This window comes from Talpa occidentalis, unplaced genomic scaffold (assembly GCF_014898055.3).
Source record: "Talpa occidentalis isolate TD23 unplaced genomic scaffold, MPIMG_talOcc4v2.1 talOcc4.14, whole genome shotgun sequence".
NCBI classification, from domain to species: Eukaryota; Metazoa; Chordata; class Mammalia; order Eulipotyphla; family Talpidae; genus Talpa; species Talpa occidentalis.
The window spans coordinates 6534006-6553395 of record NW_023601433.1 but is presented as its reverse complement, the minus strand read 5'-3'; the positions used below and the strand labels follow the sequence as shown (position 1 = coordinate 6553395).

At 40.0% G+C, this 19390-nt stretch overlaps 1 protein-coding gene across 1 annotated transcript in view; it reads right to left on the bottom strand.

Annotated features, from left to right (window-relative positions):
* CHD2 (chromodomain helicase DNA binding protein 2) overlaps window positions 1-19390 on the bottom strand; it is a 97626-nt gene that overhangs the window by 34233 nt on the left and 44003 nt on the right. The window contains 9 exon segments of the mRNA XM_037510038.2: window positions 1808-1900; window positions 2314-2410; window positions 3407-3555; window positions 4305-4454; window positions 8151-8222; window positions 12549-12611; window positions 12613-12702; window positions 13535-13697; window positions 17344-17532. Of these exon segments, the coding sequence (XP_037365935.1) occupies window positions 1808-1900; window positions 2314-2410; window positions 3407-3555; window positions 4305-4454; window positions 8151-8222; window positions 12549-12611; window positions 12613-12702; window positions 13535-13697; window positions 17344-17532 (1066 nt within the window).

The following is a 19390-nucleotide window of genomic DNA, read 5'->3' as shown; positions in this document are numbered from 1 at the left end:
TGTCTGAATGTCATTTTCCTATTTTCCAAACACCAACTCATTGAATGAGTGGTTTGGAAAATACTCATCCAGTGCTCAATCTAACCAAGACACTCTGAATAACAAACAGAACTCCTGTGACATTAGAAAGCCAGATAAACAATTTTCTACTAATCAGAAATTTTATTGAAAAGGAAAGAGATATAAAGATATAAACTGCCTTCTAAGTTTTATTGAAATATGTTAAACAATACATTTCTTAATGAATTAGACTAATCAGAGAATTTACATTTATTTAATTATAAAATCCTGAATATTTAATACTAATCTATATAAATCTACAGTTTTAAAATTATGAGTTATTGTTGAATAGAACACAATGGAAACAATGCATAACTCAAAGCAACTGCTATCATCTAACCACCTAGCTACTCTTCAGTTTCATCCAAAGACAGATGCTAAAGATATGTAAGGACTTCATGCACTCAAAAGAGCTCTTTTTAGCCCTAAGGATGAAAGTGCATTTACACAATTCAAACAATTCAAATAAACCTTGAAGAACACTCCAATTACTCAGTAACAAATATATAACACCTGGTGCCTGCTTTCACTGAAATAGTATGTATCCCAGAAAGAAAACTACATTACGTGAAAGCACATCAAAGACCCAAGACTATAGCTACAGAGCAACAGCCTCCAATCTGAACAACTCTGGAGTAGTGGTGGATGCCCCTTTCTTTTTATCCCATCCCATCTTGCCTTGAAAACTAAAATGAAGAACAGCAGGTCCTCCAATAACGTAAGAAAAAAAAAAATCCAGCTGACACTTTTTTTGTCCAAAGGTCAGCTCCTCCATTTGTACTTTTGATTATCTCCTTCCAGTCTCCTCTGTGGCAAGGTACCATTAAGTTTTCCTTATTTTCTTAGAGCCCTTAATATCTTCCTATTTTCAAATTCTTCTCTCAATCCAGAAGCATGGTACTGTCTTTCAAAATCCTTGTCTTGCTTGATGATTCCGTCCTCTTTCATTACCTTCACTGTACTCTTCATTAAGTGTTTTTTTGTTTTTTTTTTAAAGATTTTATTTTTTTTTTGCATAGACCTGGGGTATAGGCCAGAGGTACAGGGGTGACGGTACTCACCAGAAACAGAGTAGGAAGCAGAACAGGGAGAGCTCCTGAAATACACTACTAAAGGGAGACAGGAGAGGTCTGCTGTGCCATGTGGGTTAGCTCCTTGGAGGGGGATCGAACTCGGGTCATTGTGGTGAGACTTAACCCCTAGGCCACCAGGGAGGCCCCCTTCATGAAGCTTATTAATAATCTCTATACACAATGCTTCCACCTCCAAGACATCTGGTACCTAGCTTCTGTGTTCAGTTCTGATCGCAAAATGTTTTCTTTTATAGGAGATACCATTGATCACCCTATAATCAGCCTGAAAAAAAACTCACCAACTCATGAAAGTGTCCTGTCACCTTCTTTTTTCATACCTCTGCCCTCTCTTTGTCATCCTATTCTATTTGTTTCCTACAACCTGCCACACGTCCCAGAGTTCCACACTAGCTGGTTTCCACTATAGTATATTCTAAACTATAACTTCTTCTCTTCTACCCAGGGACTCTGGGCAGGATGGGACACTTCAGTGGCTAACTTCGAGGGTAGACCCAATCTACACTCACAACATATGTGGAACTCAAGAAAATTACATCGAAGATATGAGTCCATTCAGGTAAAAGGCAGTACTTGCCTTTAACACAGGAAGTCCTCACAGACATTAGTTATCATTCATGAATCCACATTGAAAACTCTCTCCCTCAATTTCATACCTTAAATTGTGACAGAAGCTCATCTGTTGCACTAGTTGACACTTCATTCTCTCTGGTTTCAGCCAAGCGCAAAATTTCATCTATGTCCATTTCCTAAAGGAACAAGAGCAATACAAATATAGTAAAAATGTAACAGTGATCAGGATCTGCTAAAAATGTTTGGTGCAAATAAACCAAATCTCCTTTCTGATATTCCATTTATTTTCATAGTACTCAGGTTTATACCTATGACATCTAACATTTCGGACTATTACTTACACAAATGACAAGGTGAAACTTCAAAAAAATAAAATTGGAATAAAACAAACTAAAAACAGAATTATCACAAGGCTTTTCTTTCTTTCCTAATCTATTTAATAAGAGCTCTGAGTTCCATAAGGAAAAAAGAAACCATGTCCTTTTACTCTTTCTTTATGAAAACCTCTAATACAGACTCAGTTTGCTTCCAGGAAAATTGATTGTCATGGATATTTGTCAAAAAAATATTTTTCCTCATTGTTCATTACCTGAGGCTCTGACTCTTCGCCTTCAAGTTCTTTGAAGAGATCCTCTGCTCCAAATTTCAAAATAGCTGTCAGCTCTTCTTTATTAAAAGGATTTGAGCTGTAGAATAAAATGTAGCTGTAATCTCTTAGGAATGTCAAATAAACTCTGTGGAGTTCTACTGTCAAATAGTCATCCTTCATAAAGGAACCAAATTACTAGAGAAAAATAAAAATTCTGTCCCAAGAAAAATGATCTCTCAAATATTTCTTTTTTTTTTAAATCCACAGGATGAGTCTGTGGTGATAAACCTCACTTGGCAGGAGACTAAGTATTCAATTGTTCTCCTGTTAGTCTATTATGTGGTTAAGCAAGAAAGACAACTGGCAGTATCAGAGGAGAAAGTTCTTTGTCCTTTGTCTCAGAAAGATCTCTCTCATTCATCAAGAATCTTCAACAGCTTCACCTCTGATCCAAAACAAAAAGAACCAAACTCTTCCTCTCTAGTTTCTACTTTACTGGAAACTATTTAAACGCATTCCCCTCAGGAAGGACAGACTCCTCTGCTTTCAGCTGTGCCACCAGCGACAGGCCGGCCACAGGAGACGTCTCCCACTCTAGTTTGGTCATAGTATAAACTCTCTTGGAGAAATCACTATGTTCCAAATAAAGCCAATTTAAACTTGACTGTTTTCTTTCATTATACCTTATCCTCAGTAAAAAAATAACGATCTGCACAAAAATATTTTTACCAATAGTAAGGAAAAACAGCTGCCAATTCAAGCCACTGAATTTTCACTGCTGAAAAGCCCAAGGCAACATAAGATGGTGCCAGGATGAAACCCTTAGGGGCAGTACATCATGCACTGCTGGGCTGTGTCATGTCACTCACAGAGCCAAAAGCAAAAGGGAGGGGGTTGACGCTGACACATAAAAATAAACAAGAAACTGGGAAAACAAAATGAAAACGCTATCTACTGTGGTCTTGGTTTGGCGTTTTCTAGGCAATTAATGGATAACATATTGTAGAGAATCCAATAAGAAGAATGAATTATATCAAATGTTGATGTAAAATCGGGTTGCCTGTCTATATCCACCCATCTTTGCAGCACTTACTTGGACCTTCCAGAGTTGTTTTCCAGGACAGTCCGGCCAGTGGTATCCATGCGCTGAATTACCAGATGGTCCAATACCATCTTCTTTTTGGCCCGTTCTATGATTTCTTCCTCCACAGTCCCCTTTGTGACCAAGCGATAAATATTTACCTGTTGGAAAAGCAAATGTTATGCTTAAAGCTGATCACACACCTACACCAAAAAAGTAACTTCCTCTAAAACCATGAGGGGAAATCAAAGGAAGTGTTCTATACTACCACAAATGATTATAAGCCATATCCATTCAAATGGGCAGCTTAACTAGGTGCAATAATTTTATTATCTGTAGCAGGTTGCATTCTTAAATAAAACTGTCTGTAATTACAGCTATTATAGCTATTTGCGATGATAATAATCTTGTGAAAGAACTATCAATTTCAGTGATGGAATGTTTCACCACAGTGAACCTTTGGCAGAGTATGAAACTCTTAACTTACCTAACACTAGAGCAAACTTTGAGATTCATATACTAAGGAATCAGTGTGTACTTTTCCAACATACCTCAAAGCTAACACTGGTCATATATAATAAAAATAGACCACCTTGATCAAAGTCAGAATATTTAACTTTTCCATACTGAAAGAGAGGGGAAAGTTCAGTTATAAGTCTATCCCTTATATATCTATCTGGGGGTAAATGCACAGAAGTCACTGGTGATGTACTTTTCAAACAGCAAAAGAGAAAGTTCTCTAACAGGCTCATCTTGGGCCCTGGAAGATATGTTCTCTGTAGTAGTCAACAGACATCTACCCTTGGGGGGACAGGAATGAAAAATAGGGGAAAAAGCATTTTCAAATATCCCAAAGAGGCTGAATAACTCCCTTTTCCCTAAGCCATATCCAGAAGCCTCTCCCACTGACCTGCTTCTTCTGGCCAATTCTATGGGCTCGGGCTTGTGCCTGCAAGTCGTTCTGGGGGTTCCAGTCGGAGTCAAAGATGACAACTGTGTCCGCTGAAGCCAAATTGATTCCCAAGCCACCAGCCCTTGTGGAGAGCAGGAAGCAGAAGTCCTGTACATAATGCAATATACTACTTTATGCAGTGGCCTTCTCAGAAACAGTTCACAGTCCAATAAGCCCTTATACCTGGAAGCCCTTATACCTGCAGGTGTGAAGAAAAGTGAGATATGATGGACAAACTTTATGGAGGCTAAAAGCATGTCAGGGTCTTGATGGCAGAGTGAATTTTCATTTGATTGAGAGGAAGGAGTTATTGTGGTAAACTAAGAAGTAAAGCAGAATCTGCTAAGGCAACTGAAGCAAAAGAATCAGTTTCCTATCCTAGCTATCAACAGTATAGAAGGAGTTAACAAAAACCAAATCAACTTAATGATCAAGGATATCAATCCAGCAAGTTGCCTAGATTTGGGTAGCCAGGCAGTCAGTGTAAACACAGGAACATTACAATGCTAGGCTAGTGAGGACACAGGAACACCACACTAGCAGACCCAGGGCTGCTAAGCAGCACAGGGCCTCACTCTCTACTGAACACAGAGAAGAAAACCAGAGTAGAGATGACTGAGGAGCCAGGCATGGGCAAGACCTCAGCACTGCCAGTTCCAGCTTGCACAGTGGTGATCACAGAGACTGGGCCTCATGAGACACCTGCCTGCATCTGAGCACTCGGAAAAGCAGGGTTGAGAGCAGGGAATTCACTACATGAGCCAGAAAACAGGGAAGCCAAACAATAAAACACAGGGAATTTGATCATGTATGCCAAAGCCCGACACCTTTCTGGCACAGAAGTAGCACTCAAAATTGAGTTCCATTTTGACAAATGGGTAGATTTAGTAAATATACATAGATGCAGTAAAAAGGTCAACACATTCGAATAGCCACATTCATCAGCATTGTGCCATAGAAATATAAATGGGAGTAGTTGTCTCATATAAACTATTCCAATAAAGAAGTGATCACCAGGCACGTGGAGGCACATACTCTGTTCCTTGGTGAAAACACCAAGCCATATTAAAGAGAAGTCTTTCAGGTAAATAATAGACATTTTTTAATAAGGCTAAAGAGAAGTCTTTCAGGTAAATAATAGACATTTTTAAATAAGGTACCAAAAGCTTAAATAAAATCATGGATCTGAATGATTATATAAACCATTCCAATGTCAGTCTTTATCAAAGATAATATGAATTATAAGCTACTGATCAAATTATGATCATGTACAAATTTGTATACAAATTATGAAAATGTAGGTAAGGGTGAGGTAAAACAGAAATACACATAAACAGTATAAATATAAATTGCGGAAAGTGATTAGCAAAGTGTATGAAAATTCTGTTGTAAAGACTCATACTCTTTTTTTTTTTTTTAAAGAATTACTCCTTTATTGTGAGATTTTTATTTATTTTATTTATTTTGCAAAGAACTGGGTTATAGGCCGGAGGTGTGGGTGGATGAGAGGATTCACCAGAGACAGAGTGGGTAGCAGAATAAACAGTTCTACTGAAATACACTGCTAAGGGGAACAGTGGGTGAAAAAGGAGAGGTCTTCTGTGCCATGTGGGTTAGCTCCCTGGCTGGGGATAGAACTCAGATCATCACGGTGGGCCTTCATGGTGGTAGCGCTAAGACTCAACCCCTAGGTCACCAGGGAGGCCCCAATTTTAAAGAATCATACTCTTTTTAAAAAAAAAAAAAGATTTATTAATTTATTCATACAAGCACTGGGTATAGTCATAAGTGCGGGAGGGTGAGAGAATTCACCAGAGCCAGAGCAGGGAGCAGAACAGGCAGAAGGACCGAAGTACACTGCTGAGGGGAACAGCAGGCGGCAGGAGAGGTCTGCTTGCCATGTGGGACCCTCCCGCAGGTGGCCGCAGATTGAACCAGCGCTGCAGAGGCTGCACGCCATGTGGGACCCTCGCCGGTGGCCAGGGATCCCAGGGATCAAACCGGCGCTGCAGAGGCTGCCGCAGCTTTGCAGCCCAGCGCTCAACCGCTGCGCCACCAGGGGAGGCCCAAGACTCATACTCTTTTAATTAGACATCTAACAATAAACCAGTTACATAAATAACAGTACAGGCGTGAGAAAATATTAGAAATAAAAATTTTTAAATCATTAATGATATGGGAAAAGTGCTTCATGTATAATTTTGAGTGAAAAGTGATGACAAAATATATGCAGCAGGACCCAAATCAGATAAACATAAAGAAATGAACAGTTCCATCCAGTAAGAATGGAGGGTGTAGTTCTTGAGTGTAAGGAAATACATCCAAATGACATGAATAGCAAGTTGTCTCTTGAATGGGAATTTTCTATAATTTTTTCCCTTGTACTGTTCATCTTCTTCCAAATGTCTTAAATGTGCATATAATATCTCCTCCCTGATAAAATATGTAATTTTTTAATTAAAAAAAAAAAGGTTCAGATTTACAGAAAAAGAAAGAAGCTGCATTATATACATAGCCATGGTGCAGGGTACTGAGTACTATTTAAAATAAAAAGGTTAACATTGGCTTTTTTCCGAGAAAGGGCAACATGAAACATTCAACTCATACTATTGTTAAACTGAGAGTAGGTAACACAAAAATCAATCCACCAAATATTACCCAATAAAACTAGCTAACATTTCTTATTACTGTGCACTGGGTGCTCAATGTTGTATCTGACCCTTGCAGCGTGTTACAGAGCAGGTATATGGAATTACAGAGATGTCGCAGTGGAGGAAGTAGGAAGGGGGGAAGGAAGGGATGGGAATAAGAAGATAATCAATGTTTTCAGTAATTCAATTCCTCTTCTCCTTAACTACACAGAGCTTGTAGTTAAGCTTGTAGTTAAGCTAATAGATGAGTGTCCCATGCTCCTCAGGGGAAAATAAATTTTTGGCTAAAAAGAATTGAGAATACTGCAAGTTTCTCTAAGACTATAAACAATGCTAGAGACTGAAGGCAGATGATTCTGGACAGTCAGGCACAGAGAGTAAAGTTTACCAAGCTCTTCGGAAAGCAGGAAGTTAAGTATGTCTATCTATATAAAACAGTGGTCCAGGTTTCAGAACATCTTAGGTTCTGGCTGGGCTCTCTCCAATGCTACTGAGTTACCTACACTAAGCCTCTCCTTCCCCCTTCTCTCAAATCCCATGGCATTTGCTAGTCTAATGTGCCCAAACTACAGTGCTACCACCGCTTCTAACTGGTCCAAATAGCTCTTTTAGATGTGTCTTCAAAACAAAATACTTTATAACGCCAAATCCAAGTTGGACACTTAATGGTTAGCAAATGCGGCTGTCAGACAAAAAAAAGAACACTGTCACACAGTACCAGATCCAACAAATTTGAGAGATGTGGCAAATGTACACTTCAAGCTTCAGTCACAAAAAAACTACAGTTCAGAACCTTCGGATGTCATGTATAATGCAAAATTAACTCTGCTGGTTAGCCTTAGCCAGCCTTTTCCTTGCTATTCTCCCAGTCCAATAAATTTGGTATTTGGAAGCCCCAGAGAACACTCAGTTGATAGCAGAGCTACATTCTTTAACCCAGACCATGGGAGACTGTAAGCAAGCACCTGTGTGCTTTGGGGGAGTGGCAAACAACAAAATCAAGAGGCACCTTGTATGTCTCTGATTCCTCAGTCCCTTCTAGAGAAAGGACTGCACTGTGAAATGCTTCTGAAATAGAATACATGAAGTTTGAGAGGCTTTCCCTTTGAGCTTTTCCCCGGCTCCCCAAATAAAAAAGCCATGCACGGTGTACCTCAGACCCATCTGCGTTGAAGTGGTCCAGTGCCTGTTTCCGTATTTCTCCCTTTATGGAACCATCCAGACGCTGTAAAAATAAACCAGAAAATGATATGATAGGAAGATCAGCTACACTCAGAATAGAACACTAGACTTGCAAGCTTCATCACTTCAATACCCACTGAGTAAAAATAACCAGAATGTGCTGGCAAAGTGCTGTCAGGGGCTGTGCTATTAAGCAGCACACCATGCCAGGCCCAAGCTCTCCAGTTACAAACGCAAGGCCTGAAGCCTCTGATTCCAAGGGCTATCCAAGGATCAGAATGGCCAGCAGGGCCTACAAGGAGAAAGACAACAACCCACGCTGTATTCAGAGGCTTTGCCTCTATATCCGCAGGGACAGGAGAGATGAGGAAACAGCACCGCCAGTCAGGTAGTAATTAGCTCCTGCAGAAAAATGCATCTTAGCTAATGTGACTACATTAAGTGCTACAAAAACCAAAAAATTACTTACACAGTTTTATTTGAAGAACATTTTGCTGTAACACTGAAAACGTTAAAATTAAGTTGGCCATGTCACAGCTGTTCCAAAAACTATACTCTGAAATCAGAGCAGTGTTCAAAGTGCATTTTCAACAGTCTCTGGCATTTACTAGTAAACATGATTCTTTTGCTGTTTTTTTGCTTTTTAATTTTAGATTTTTATTAATTGACTTTTTCCAGTAAACAAATTACGTAACATTTGAAACACCTTTTTGAAAAAGATGCTTCTCCCATCTATACATCTTATAAATTTTATTATTTTTAAGATTTTGAAAATACATTTTATTTTTTTATATCATTGTTCATTTTTAAACAATATTTGCTTCCCCCCACCCTCTCAGATGTAGTCCCCATAGAGTTTCCTTCACCAGTGCACCCATGCGCCACTACCTCAGTTCCCTATGCTCCTCCCTCCCTCCCTCTGATCCCTCTCCCTCCTCCTCCCCTGCAGGATGTCTGTGATTTATAGTTGTCTGTTTTTGCTTGTTGTGTTTTGTACTATTACTATTTTTTTACACTGATGTCTTATTTGGTTCCCCTATATTCCTGCTGTAAGTGAAACCATCCGGTATTTTTCTTTTTCCTTCTGGCTTATTTCACTGAGCATAATTCCTTCTAGCTCCATCCACGTTGCTGTGAATGGCATGAGTTTATCTTTTTTGATTGCTGAATAGTATTCCATTGTGTATGTATGCCACATCTTCTTGATCTAGTCATCTATTTTTGGGCATTTGGGATGTTTCCAGGTATTGCCTATTGTAAATAGTGCTGCGATAAACAGGGGTATAGATGTTCTTTTGAATCAATGTGTTTGTGTACTTTGGGTTGATCCCTAGGAGTGGAATTGCTGGGTCATGCGGTGTCTCCATTTTCAGTAGACTGAGGAACCTCCAGGCAGCTTTCCATAGTGGTTGGACCAGTTTGCACTCCCACCAGCCATATAGGAGAGTTCCTTTTTCACCACATCCTCGCCAACATTTGTTGCTACTTGTTTTTTTTGATATGTGCCATTCTCACTGGTGTAAGGTTGTATCTCAATGTGGTTTTGATTTGTATTTCCCTAATTATAAGAGATGTTGAACATTTTTTCATATGCCTGTTGGTCATTTGCATTTCCTCTTCGGAGAAGTAAACATGATTCTTTTGTATGTGTTAGCTGTAGTTGTGAAATAATGCATCATAGGGAAACCACATAACGTATAAAATACTGAAAAATTCTATGTATGTTGCACAATAAGCATTTCCCACTCTTTAATATTATTTTCACATTTCTCCTCCCCACAATCATCCCTTGGGATATTCATCAGTACCTCATTTTATAAAACACAAATGACCCAAGATGATGTCAGCTGGCCAGGGAGCAATGACTGGATGTGGCAGAGCAAGTAGAAGGATCTACACCTCCCAGCTCAAGTTCTGCCCCTGAACCCAGAGTCACCTCAACACATGTCTAAAGCCCCCATCTTTCCTTTTTTTTTTTTTTTTTAAAGATTTATTTATTTATTTATTTATACAAGAACCAAAGTACAGGCCAGATGTGAGGGAGGGTGAGAGGATTCACCAGAGACAGAGTGGGGAACAGAACAGGCAGACTGACGAAATACACTGCCGAGGGGAGCAGCGGGCGAGACAGGAGAGGTCTGCTGCGCCAAGTGGGACCCTCGCCGGCCGGCCGGGATCAAACCGGCACTGCAAAGGCTGCAGGCAGCTTCACAGGAAGGCGCTCAACCGCCTGTGCCACCAGGGGAAGCCCATAAAGCCTCCATCTTTCTTTCTGACTACCGAATCTACTCAGAGCCTTCAACCAAATACAGGTTTTAATAGCAGACTAACAGCCAATATTTGAAATCAGAGAAATCAAATATCTGCTTTTTAATGTTCCCATTAATAGGAGACATTAGGCATGGACTCTAGCCCACTTATTCCCTAGAGAGCAAAGTAACTGTTTTGCTAGTATCAAATGATTAGCTAGAACTGAGAGTGCACAGGGATCAGACAACTCTTTTTGCAATGAGCCATATCTGATAATATCTAGCATTAAACTATACTCTAAGACAGCATGCTGAAGAACCACACAAGCTATTATGGCTATAACAGCACCCTACATGATATTCTCAAAGACAATCTGTCAGTTATTCATAAAGCTTGGCTTTCTTGGGAAATAGTGACTGACTCCAAGTTTCTTCAAGGCCAGCAAAACTACATGAGTTAGTAGAACAGTCCATCCACTCAAAGTTAAAGGAAAAAATTTTTTATTAAATCTTAGAAATAAAAGCACTGTAAAAATATTACACCAAGGTCAAGATAAATGACACTCATGTGTATGAACAGATCAAAAATAAATTTTTCATAGGCTAACACCCAGAAAGCCATTATTGGGATGAAGAAACTCTTTTCCTACGTAGGAAACAACTGAATGAAGATGAAAATCTGTAGTAACTAATTCCTGCAGAGACAGAACCAGCAAGGAAATACAGCATGTCCTCAAATAATGCTACCTCCTTAAGGCTTAAAAAAAAAAAAATTCAGCTAATATCGAAGTAAATGAGGTTATTTTGTTGTCATTATATATCATTTCGCTTAGAGCCAGAGTCCAAGAACCTACTTGTGAAGTGAGAACTTAAGGTCCACTGATCTGCTGTGATGCCAGCCTCATAGCCAGCATCGACTTCCTTTTGTGTGCCTATTCAACAGTCATCTCTCCTTTTCCTTCTTTTCAAAATTTAGGCTTCTAAAACCAGGTTCATACTTCCTTCCTCTTTTTACCACAGACCTGAAATGTAAGACACCCTCCAACATATTACATGCCCAATTTGCCTTTCACTAATCCCCATCCTTGCCCAACCTCTCCAAAACAATCATCTTCACATGACCATTTTCATGATAGGGTAGGCTAGGGGTATGGAAGTGTTAGGGGGAAAAGGATGTCCCAAAGCAAATTCCATATAGGCTTTGTGGACTCCACCCCCACCCCAGGTCAAAGCCAAAGACACTGGGAACTCCAAATCCATCACCACCAAAGGGAAGGTGGCTGGGACCTGAGGGTGGGGTTAAGCAGCCAGGTGGATAGAAAAAGGCAGACACGGGGCCTCCCCGGTGGCACAGCGGTTGAGCGCTGGGTTGCGAAGCTGCCTGAAGCCTCTGCAGCGCCTGTTCAATCCCCGGCTGCTCCCCGGCCACCAGAGGAGGGTCCCGCATGGCGCGCAGACCTCTCCTGCCGCCCGCTGCTCCCCTCAGCAGTGTCCTTCGGTCCTTCTGCCTGCTCTGCTCCCCGCTCTGGCTCTGGTGAATTCTCTCACCCTCCTGCACTTCTGACTGTGCCCAGTGCTTGTAAAAATAAATAAATAAATCTTAAAAAAAAAAAAAAAAAAAAAAAAAAAAAGGCAGACACGTGGGCTTTGAGGGGCTCTCCATTTTTGGGCTCTCAGCCAGCTCGCAGCGTCCGGCCAGCTCTGAGAGTGACTTTGGGTTTCCAGGTCGTCGGATCGGGTAGGACGCATTAAAGACTTTATTTCCCTATTTTCTCCCTGAGTTGTACATTTTCCTTATTTCTTTTTCTCTTGTAAATAAACCTTTTATTAACCCTTTTGCGTGTGTCTGTAGTATTCATAAGTCCCTTTAAAGCGCGCGGGTGAGGACCCACAGCCAGGAACCCGTTTAATATCGGGGTTGCTCTATAACAAAAGTTTAAAAAAAAGATCTTCATCTCAATTTGTTTCAAGCAAGGTAAGGCTTGTTTATGATTTTAGGAGGCTTGCTCATGATTTTTAGGAAAATTTAGCAAAAGCAAACATGCAACCCAATAAGGGAGAAGAAGAGAAGAAAAGAGAGAGAGTTGGGGTGAAGGACCCGAATTACCAAACACTCTTACCTGGAAAGGATAGTGTTTAATAGTCAGGTACTCAGCCAGGATATCCAACATTCTCACCATCTGGAGAGAAGATAAGGACTCTGTTCCCCCTTTCTCGAAGTCTTGTCAACAGTTTATCTAACAGAATCAGCTTCCCGCTGCTCTTGATCAGGGACTGAAGGTTGAAAAGATATTCTAGTCATCATGTTCCAAACCATACATGGATCTGTTCTCAAGTGCTAAGAGTTCTATTTTTTTTTTAATTTTTATTGAAGTAACACCAGTTCATACAAGGCTCAAGCGCACAACTTTGTAAATCACCATCTGTTTAGACATAACTAACCAAACAGATCCTAGAAATCTGACTATAGAATTTAGACAGCCAAATGGGGAGGCTGGCGCAGCAAGAGAAGGGGAGAGGGGCACTGTGGTAGAGGATTATGGCTGCTTTGGTGGTGGATATGACACAATAACATACTTCTGAAGAGGTGTGCACCTATTCCCATAACCATACACAGTATTATAAACCAATATTACCTCAATAAAAAAATAATACAATAAAAATAAGTTAAAATAACAAAAAATAAACAAAAAATCAATATCTGTTTATAGTTTACACTAAGTTATGTTTTCCACCAAAAGTCTAGTTTCCAAAAGTCTAGTTGGCCCCTTCCCCCCAATACCTACTTTTCTCCCTCCCCTTCTAACGGTTTGTTTTGGTTTTGCTTGTTGCTCTCCCACATATGTGAAACATTATGGTATTGACGTTTGTATTTTTCTAAACCATCTTTAAGACAGTCTTCTGCATTCTGGCCGAAATGCTCTTTACCTAGCACCTTGACACTATACTTCCAGATTTTTCCTAGTTATTTAACTTTCTTCACCTGCATTGAAAGCTTCTTGTGATGCTCCCTGAGGAATCATAAGGAGAAAAAGGAGCATTCTGGACAAAGATCATCTCGAGAAACAGACCTATCTTTGAGAAATTAAACACTGTCATCACACACCAGGAGAATCTCCTGTCCATTCTCCCTCTCATTCTCCTCGGGGGCTTTGATCAGGTAGCAGTGGTTGCAGCATTTCTTCAGTTCCATCACAATATTCAAGAAACCAGATGTGCTGCCTCGTGTTCCTTTCGCCAGAGCCTTGTAATTCCTGGTCAGAATCCATCTGAAAATTAATATGACAGTAACATTAGATCCAAAGACAGAGAGGTTTAGGGGTACAAGAAGATTAGGAGAGAACAGGTGGTGGAGGGGAAGGGCAGGGAAGAGACGTTTTGCATCTCCTACCCCCTAAGCTGAACCTCTCACATCTCCAGTCAGACTCAGAATGTTAGTCATTCAAATGGATATTTCAACCTCAATGAATACAGGAAGGAATATTAAAAGGAAAAAAAACACAAAAGTCACACACTCGTGTTTGTATGAAGGATTGTCACTAACACTCTTTATTACAGCAGAAAAGTGAAAATAAGTCATCAAAAAAATTAGAAATGATTAAAGTAAGCCATAAGATAGAAGCTATGTTTCATCCATTCAAACTATTGTGAGTGTGTTATACTACACAAAGCTCACATTAAGTGTGTTGTATGCCCCAATCTGGAAAGAATGGAGGAGAAACACATTCACATATTTCCATATGCTAGCTTTAAGCATAAATCGCCAAATATTAAAAGTACCTTTTCCTAAGCAGTGGAACTTCTTTATACTTTTAGCAATCAGACTTACAGGAATATATCTCAAAGATGATGCACAGGGATTTTCACTGCAGCACAAATTGTACAAGCAAGGTTTAAAGCACTGAAAATATCCACTACTAGGGGACAGGCTGAATGAATGAATGACCCTATGGACCCAAGTGGGATACTACATAGCTGTAAGAAGAAAGGCAAACGTCTCTATCCATAAAGTTTGATAGAGTTTTCTTTAGCACATCTTTAAATGAAAAAGGCAAGTAGGAGAGAATGTATACAATATACAACAACTTGTAGTAGGAAAATGGAGGCAATTAAAAAGTTAAAATACACTTGCTGGGGCCTCCTTGGAGGCTAGGGGTTAAGTCTCAGCACCATGAAGCTATCAGCAGCTACTGTGACATGAGTTGGAACCCCAGCCAGGGAGCTGATCCACATGACACAGCAGACCTCTCCTGGATCACCCGCTGCTCCCCTCAGCAGTGTATTCCAGTAGATTCACCTGTTCTGCTTCCCCACTCTGTCTCTGGTGAATCTTCTCACTCCCTCTCACCCCCACACCTCTGGCCTGTACCCCAGTTCTTACATGCAAAAATAAATAGATCTTTTAAAAAAAATTGCTCCTATTTTTACATTAAAAATAAAAGAAATATGAACACTGAGGTTGTTTTAAATAACATTATCATCAAGGATGGAAGATACTGAGATAGCAGCTAGAATTCTTTGAATATAGCAGGTTTTGTAGTTTTGCCTTTGCAACTACTATAAATACTGCACATAAGTATAAAACATCATTAGACAAAGCAAAATCAAAAATAAAATAAACTTTTGTATCAACTCTACAACTACAGTCTTAGAAAAGAGTGAAATGAGTTTTTAAACATTTTAGAAACATCTTTAAAAACAAATTTCTGAATTTTCCACTGAAACAGACTGAATATTGTCCTCTGTAGCAGCAGAGTACCCCCTAATGTCCAGTTTATGGTCTCCAAATGCCATTTTCCACTAAGATAGCATTAAGTGGACATTATAAAAATATTAGGGAATTCTAGATTTTCTTAAAGCATGACAATAGTATGGAAATGTGCTTAACAATAATAAAACTTAGACTCCCTCTATTTTAGAAATACAACTGAGATATTTGGTTATAGACCTGGAATGCTTCAAACTACCTCTGCAGGGATGGCGATGCAGAGAAGATATAGATGAGCTAAAATGGGTCATGAATCAATAACTGTTGAAGCTAGACTATGGGTACATGACTAAAAACAGAACAGTACTATTTTTGTAGATATTTGAGTTTTTCCATAATAAAAAAATTTATTTTGAAAATTCAAGTCAGATAGCAGTTTTTGAAAATTAAAACCTAGTTTTCATTTAGTTGTATTAATTAAGAGCAAGCTGGGAATGTTATTAGGAAAATCACCAGATCTCCAGCTTTTATTTAAAAGAACAATTTTCTTGTCAATTCAATTTAGCTTCAATAATTCCAGATCCAACTCTAAACCATAAAAACTAAGGCCCAGGACAAGCAAGTTATTTACTGGCCCCTGTTCTAAACCTACCACATTCTGTCTTTAACATATTATAACCTAAACCAAGCCCACAGTCTGGATGCCACTGTGCAAGAAAGGAAAGTGTCTTCACCATTCAGTACAGAGGTGAGCACTCCTGCACACCCACAGCCCCTACGCATATGCCTCAGTTATCAGACAATACCAAGCTTTCACTACTCATCTCCAGTCTGGCTTCCCAGTTACTAGACTATGACGCTGCTGGCAGGGTCATAGCCCGTTCATTTTTCACATTCCCAGTATCTAGTAGAATGCCTGGCACATTTCAGAAGCTTAAAACATGTTTCAATGAATGGCAAAGAAGAAATACAAATAAGTAAATATGGCTGATTATTAGTAGGGGAATTAGCATTAAACCTTAATATAGGGGTGTAACAGGGTGGTCCCCAGGAAAGGGGGAGGTTCCCTGCCCCTCCCAAGGGAGGGTGGAGCTGAGCAGGAAGAGGAGAAGCTGCAGAAGAGACTGAGGAAGGAAGCAGGATGAAGCCAGGAGACCTGGAAGAGGCGCATGGAGCCTAGAGACACGTGAAGAAACTGTGCTTGTCTTTTGGTCGTGGACTTGGTGACACAGATGTGGGTGAGACCCGTGGGGAGGTGACAATGGCAGCTTTTATCTTGATGTTGATTTTGCTCTTTTCCTTCCGGGCTTGTCTGGTTGTTTCTGACTCTTTTCTGTGGGTCCCCACTGGAAGATGCTTTAGACTTGTGGCAGGCTTTGGGGCCTTGCTCTGGGCCAATCCCATATGGATGGACTTTTACCCACGAGGGGACAGGTAACTTTGGGTGCTTGATTTAGAAACTAGACTCTTTGCCTTTCCTGTATTGTTTCCTAGTTTTATTAAAGTTCCTTTTCATTAAAGTCTCCTATGTTTTGTGTTGATGCGGCGGATGGCAGAACCCATTTAGAATAGGCAGGTTTAGGGGGTTTGGGCTGCCCCTCTCCCTGTCCTATAACAGGGGGACTCCCCTGGTGGCACAGTGGTTGAGCGCTGGGCTGCGAAGCTGCCCACAGCGCCGGTTCATTCCCCGGCCACCGGCAAGGGTCCCACCAAAAAAAAAAAAAAAAAACTTAATATAGGGCCTCCCTGGTGGCTCAAGGGGTTAAGCACCGTACTATGAAGCAATCCACAGTCTCTGCAGTGCGTGTTCGATCCCTGGCCCACCAGAGAAAAACCCACATGGCGCAGCAGACCTCTCCTGTCTCACCCGCTGCTCCCCTCAGCAGCGTATTTCAATCTGCCTGTTCTGTTCCCTACTCTGTCTCTGGTGAATCCTCTCACCCCCTGCATCTCTGGCCTGTACCCCAGCTCTTGTATGCATAAATAAATAAATCTTAAAAAAAAAAACTTTATACTTCAGATCACTTAATGAAAAGTATTATGCAAATTCTGACCCAAATGAAAAAGGCAGAATAAAAAAACTTCCCATTTCTGTACATAAATTGCTACTTAAATCTGTTGAAGCTTCACTGAAAAAAGGAATTTGTCAAATACCTATCATGGTACTGATCTCAACCCCAATTGAGCCTCCCCTACCAGTGACGTACTTGTAATACTGTTTCTGAAGGGCAGACATCTCCACCCTGAGGATCTGTTCCACCTTGGCAGGAAGGGATTTCTCCACATCCTTTTTGACTCTCCGTAGAAGGAAAGGCTCTAGCACCTTATGAAGACTCTGGTAGCCATTCTCTCTCCCCTTCCCATGGTCTTCTTCAAAGTCTTCCCAGAACTCAAACCTAGAGATAAAGTAGTATTGTGTTACTTAGTTACATAAAGCACTTTTCCAATTAAAATTTATTTTAAAAGCAATTAGGTGGGGGAAAAAAATCTGTAAAAAAAAAGTCTTCCCAGACCTCCCCTGGTGGCACAGGCGGGTGAGCACCGCTCTGTGAAGCTGTCCACAGACTCTGCAGCACGGGTTCGATCCCAGCCTGCTGGCGAGGGTCCCACATGGCATGCCAGACCTCTCCTGTCACGCCCGCTGCTCCCCTCAGCAGTGTATTTCAGTCAGTCTGCCTGTTCTGCTCCCCACTCTGTCTCTGGTGAATATTCTCACCCTCCCGCACCTCTGGCCTGTACCCCAGTTCTTGCATAAACAAATATTTAAAAAAAAAAAATCACCAAACTGAATCCAGCAACAACTTTATTTATTTAAACATCATGACCAAGTCAGTTTTATCCCAGGAATGATAGGTTGACTTAACATCTAAGATGTAATTAAAGTAATAACCATATTGGTAAAGAACAAAAACCACATGGTCATCTCAATAGACACAGGAAAAAAGCATGTGAGAAAATCCAACACTCATTATAGAAACCCTTAAAAACAAGGAACAGAAGAAAACATCTTCTACCTGATAAAGGGTATCTATAAAAAAGCTACTGCTAACATCCTCTTCTCACCAATTCTATTCAAGATGAAGGTTCTGGCCAGTACAATAAGGCACGAAATAACACCCATATTGGAAAAGAAGCTTAACAGTCTTATCTTAGAGAAGCTGTAGAAAATACTGCTACAGAAAATACTGCTACAAGAAAATAAACAAAAACAGTGGGAATACATTTAACAAGTTCACAGGATTAGAGGTCAATATAAAAACATCGATTTATGCTAATACACTCTGAAAATTACATAGAAAATACAACTCCACTCAAAATCAAAATTCAAGTAAGTAGAAATAAATTCAGCAAAAGATATACAAAATTCATACCATGAAAACTTCTGAACACTGCTGAGATAATTACACATCTAGGTAAGGGGCAAAAACTAAGCATTGCTTAGTAGGTTCAATCTAAAGATGTTAAATGTCCCTGAATTAAAAGAGTCAACATAATCAAAATTCCAGTAGCTTCTCTTTTCAAAAATTAACTGATTTTAAATGCATGTAGAAATACAAAGGATCTAGAATAACCAAAATAATTTTGGAAAAAAAGAAAAAGTACAAAATTGGAACTTACACTGCTTTTAAAAACCAATATAAGGTTACAGTAATCAAAGACAGAGTGACACTGACATGAGGCAGACATACTTATCAATGGAAAAGAACTAAGAATTCAGAAATAAACCCTTACAACCTGTATGGTCTCAACTGATATTCAATTAAAAAAAATGAAGAAAGGATATTCTATTCAAGAAATGGCTCTGGGGGCCTCCCTGGAGGCCTAGGGGTTAAATCTCGGTACTATCTACCACCCCTACAGCCTGAGTTCCATCCTCAGCCAGAGAGCTACATATGGCACAGCAGACCTCTTCTGTCTTGCCCACTTCTCCACTTAACAGTTTATTTTGGTAAATCCACCTGTTCTACTACATCTCTGGTGAATTTGTCCTCACCCACTGCCCCTAACACCTCTGGCCTCCACCCCAGTTCTTCTGCGCAAAAAAAAAAAAAAAAAGGAAAGAAAGAAAGAAATGGCTCAGGGACAAATAACTCTCTACCAAAAAAATGTCATTCTACAAAAAATGAACTTAGGCTCACACACTTCACCTTGTAAACAAAAGTAAACTTAAAATAGAACATAGTCTAAATGCAAGAACTAAAACTTCTACAAGAAAAAAGCACACTTCATTAAACTTTTGAAAAATTGTACTTC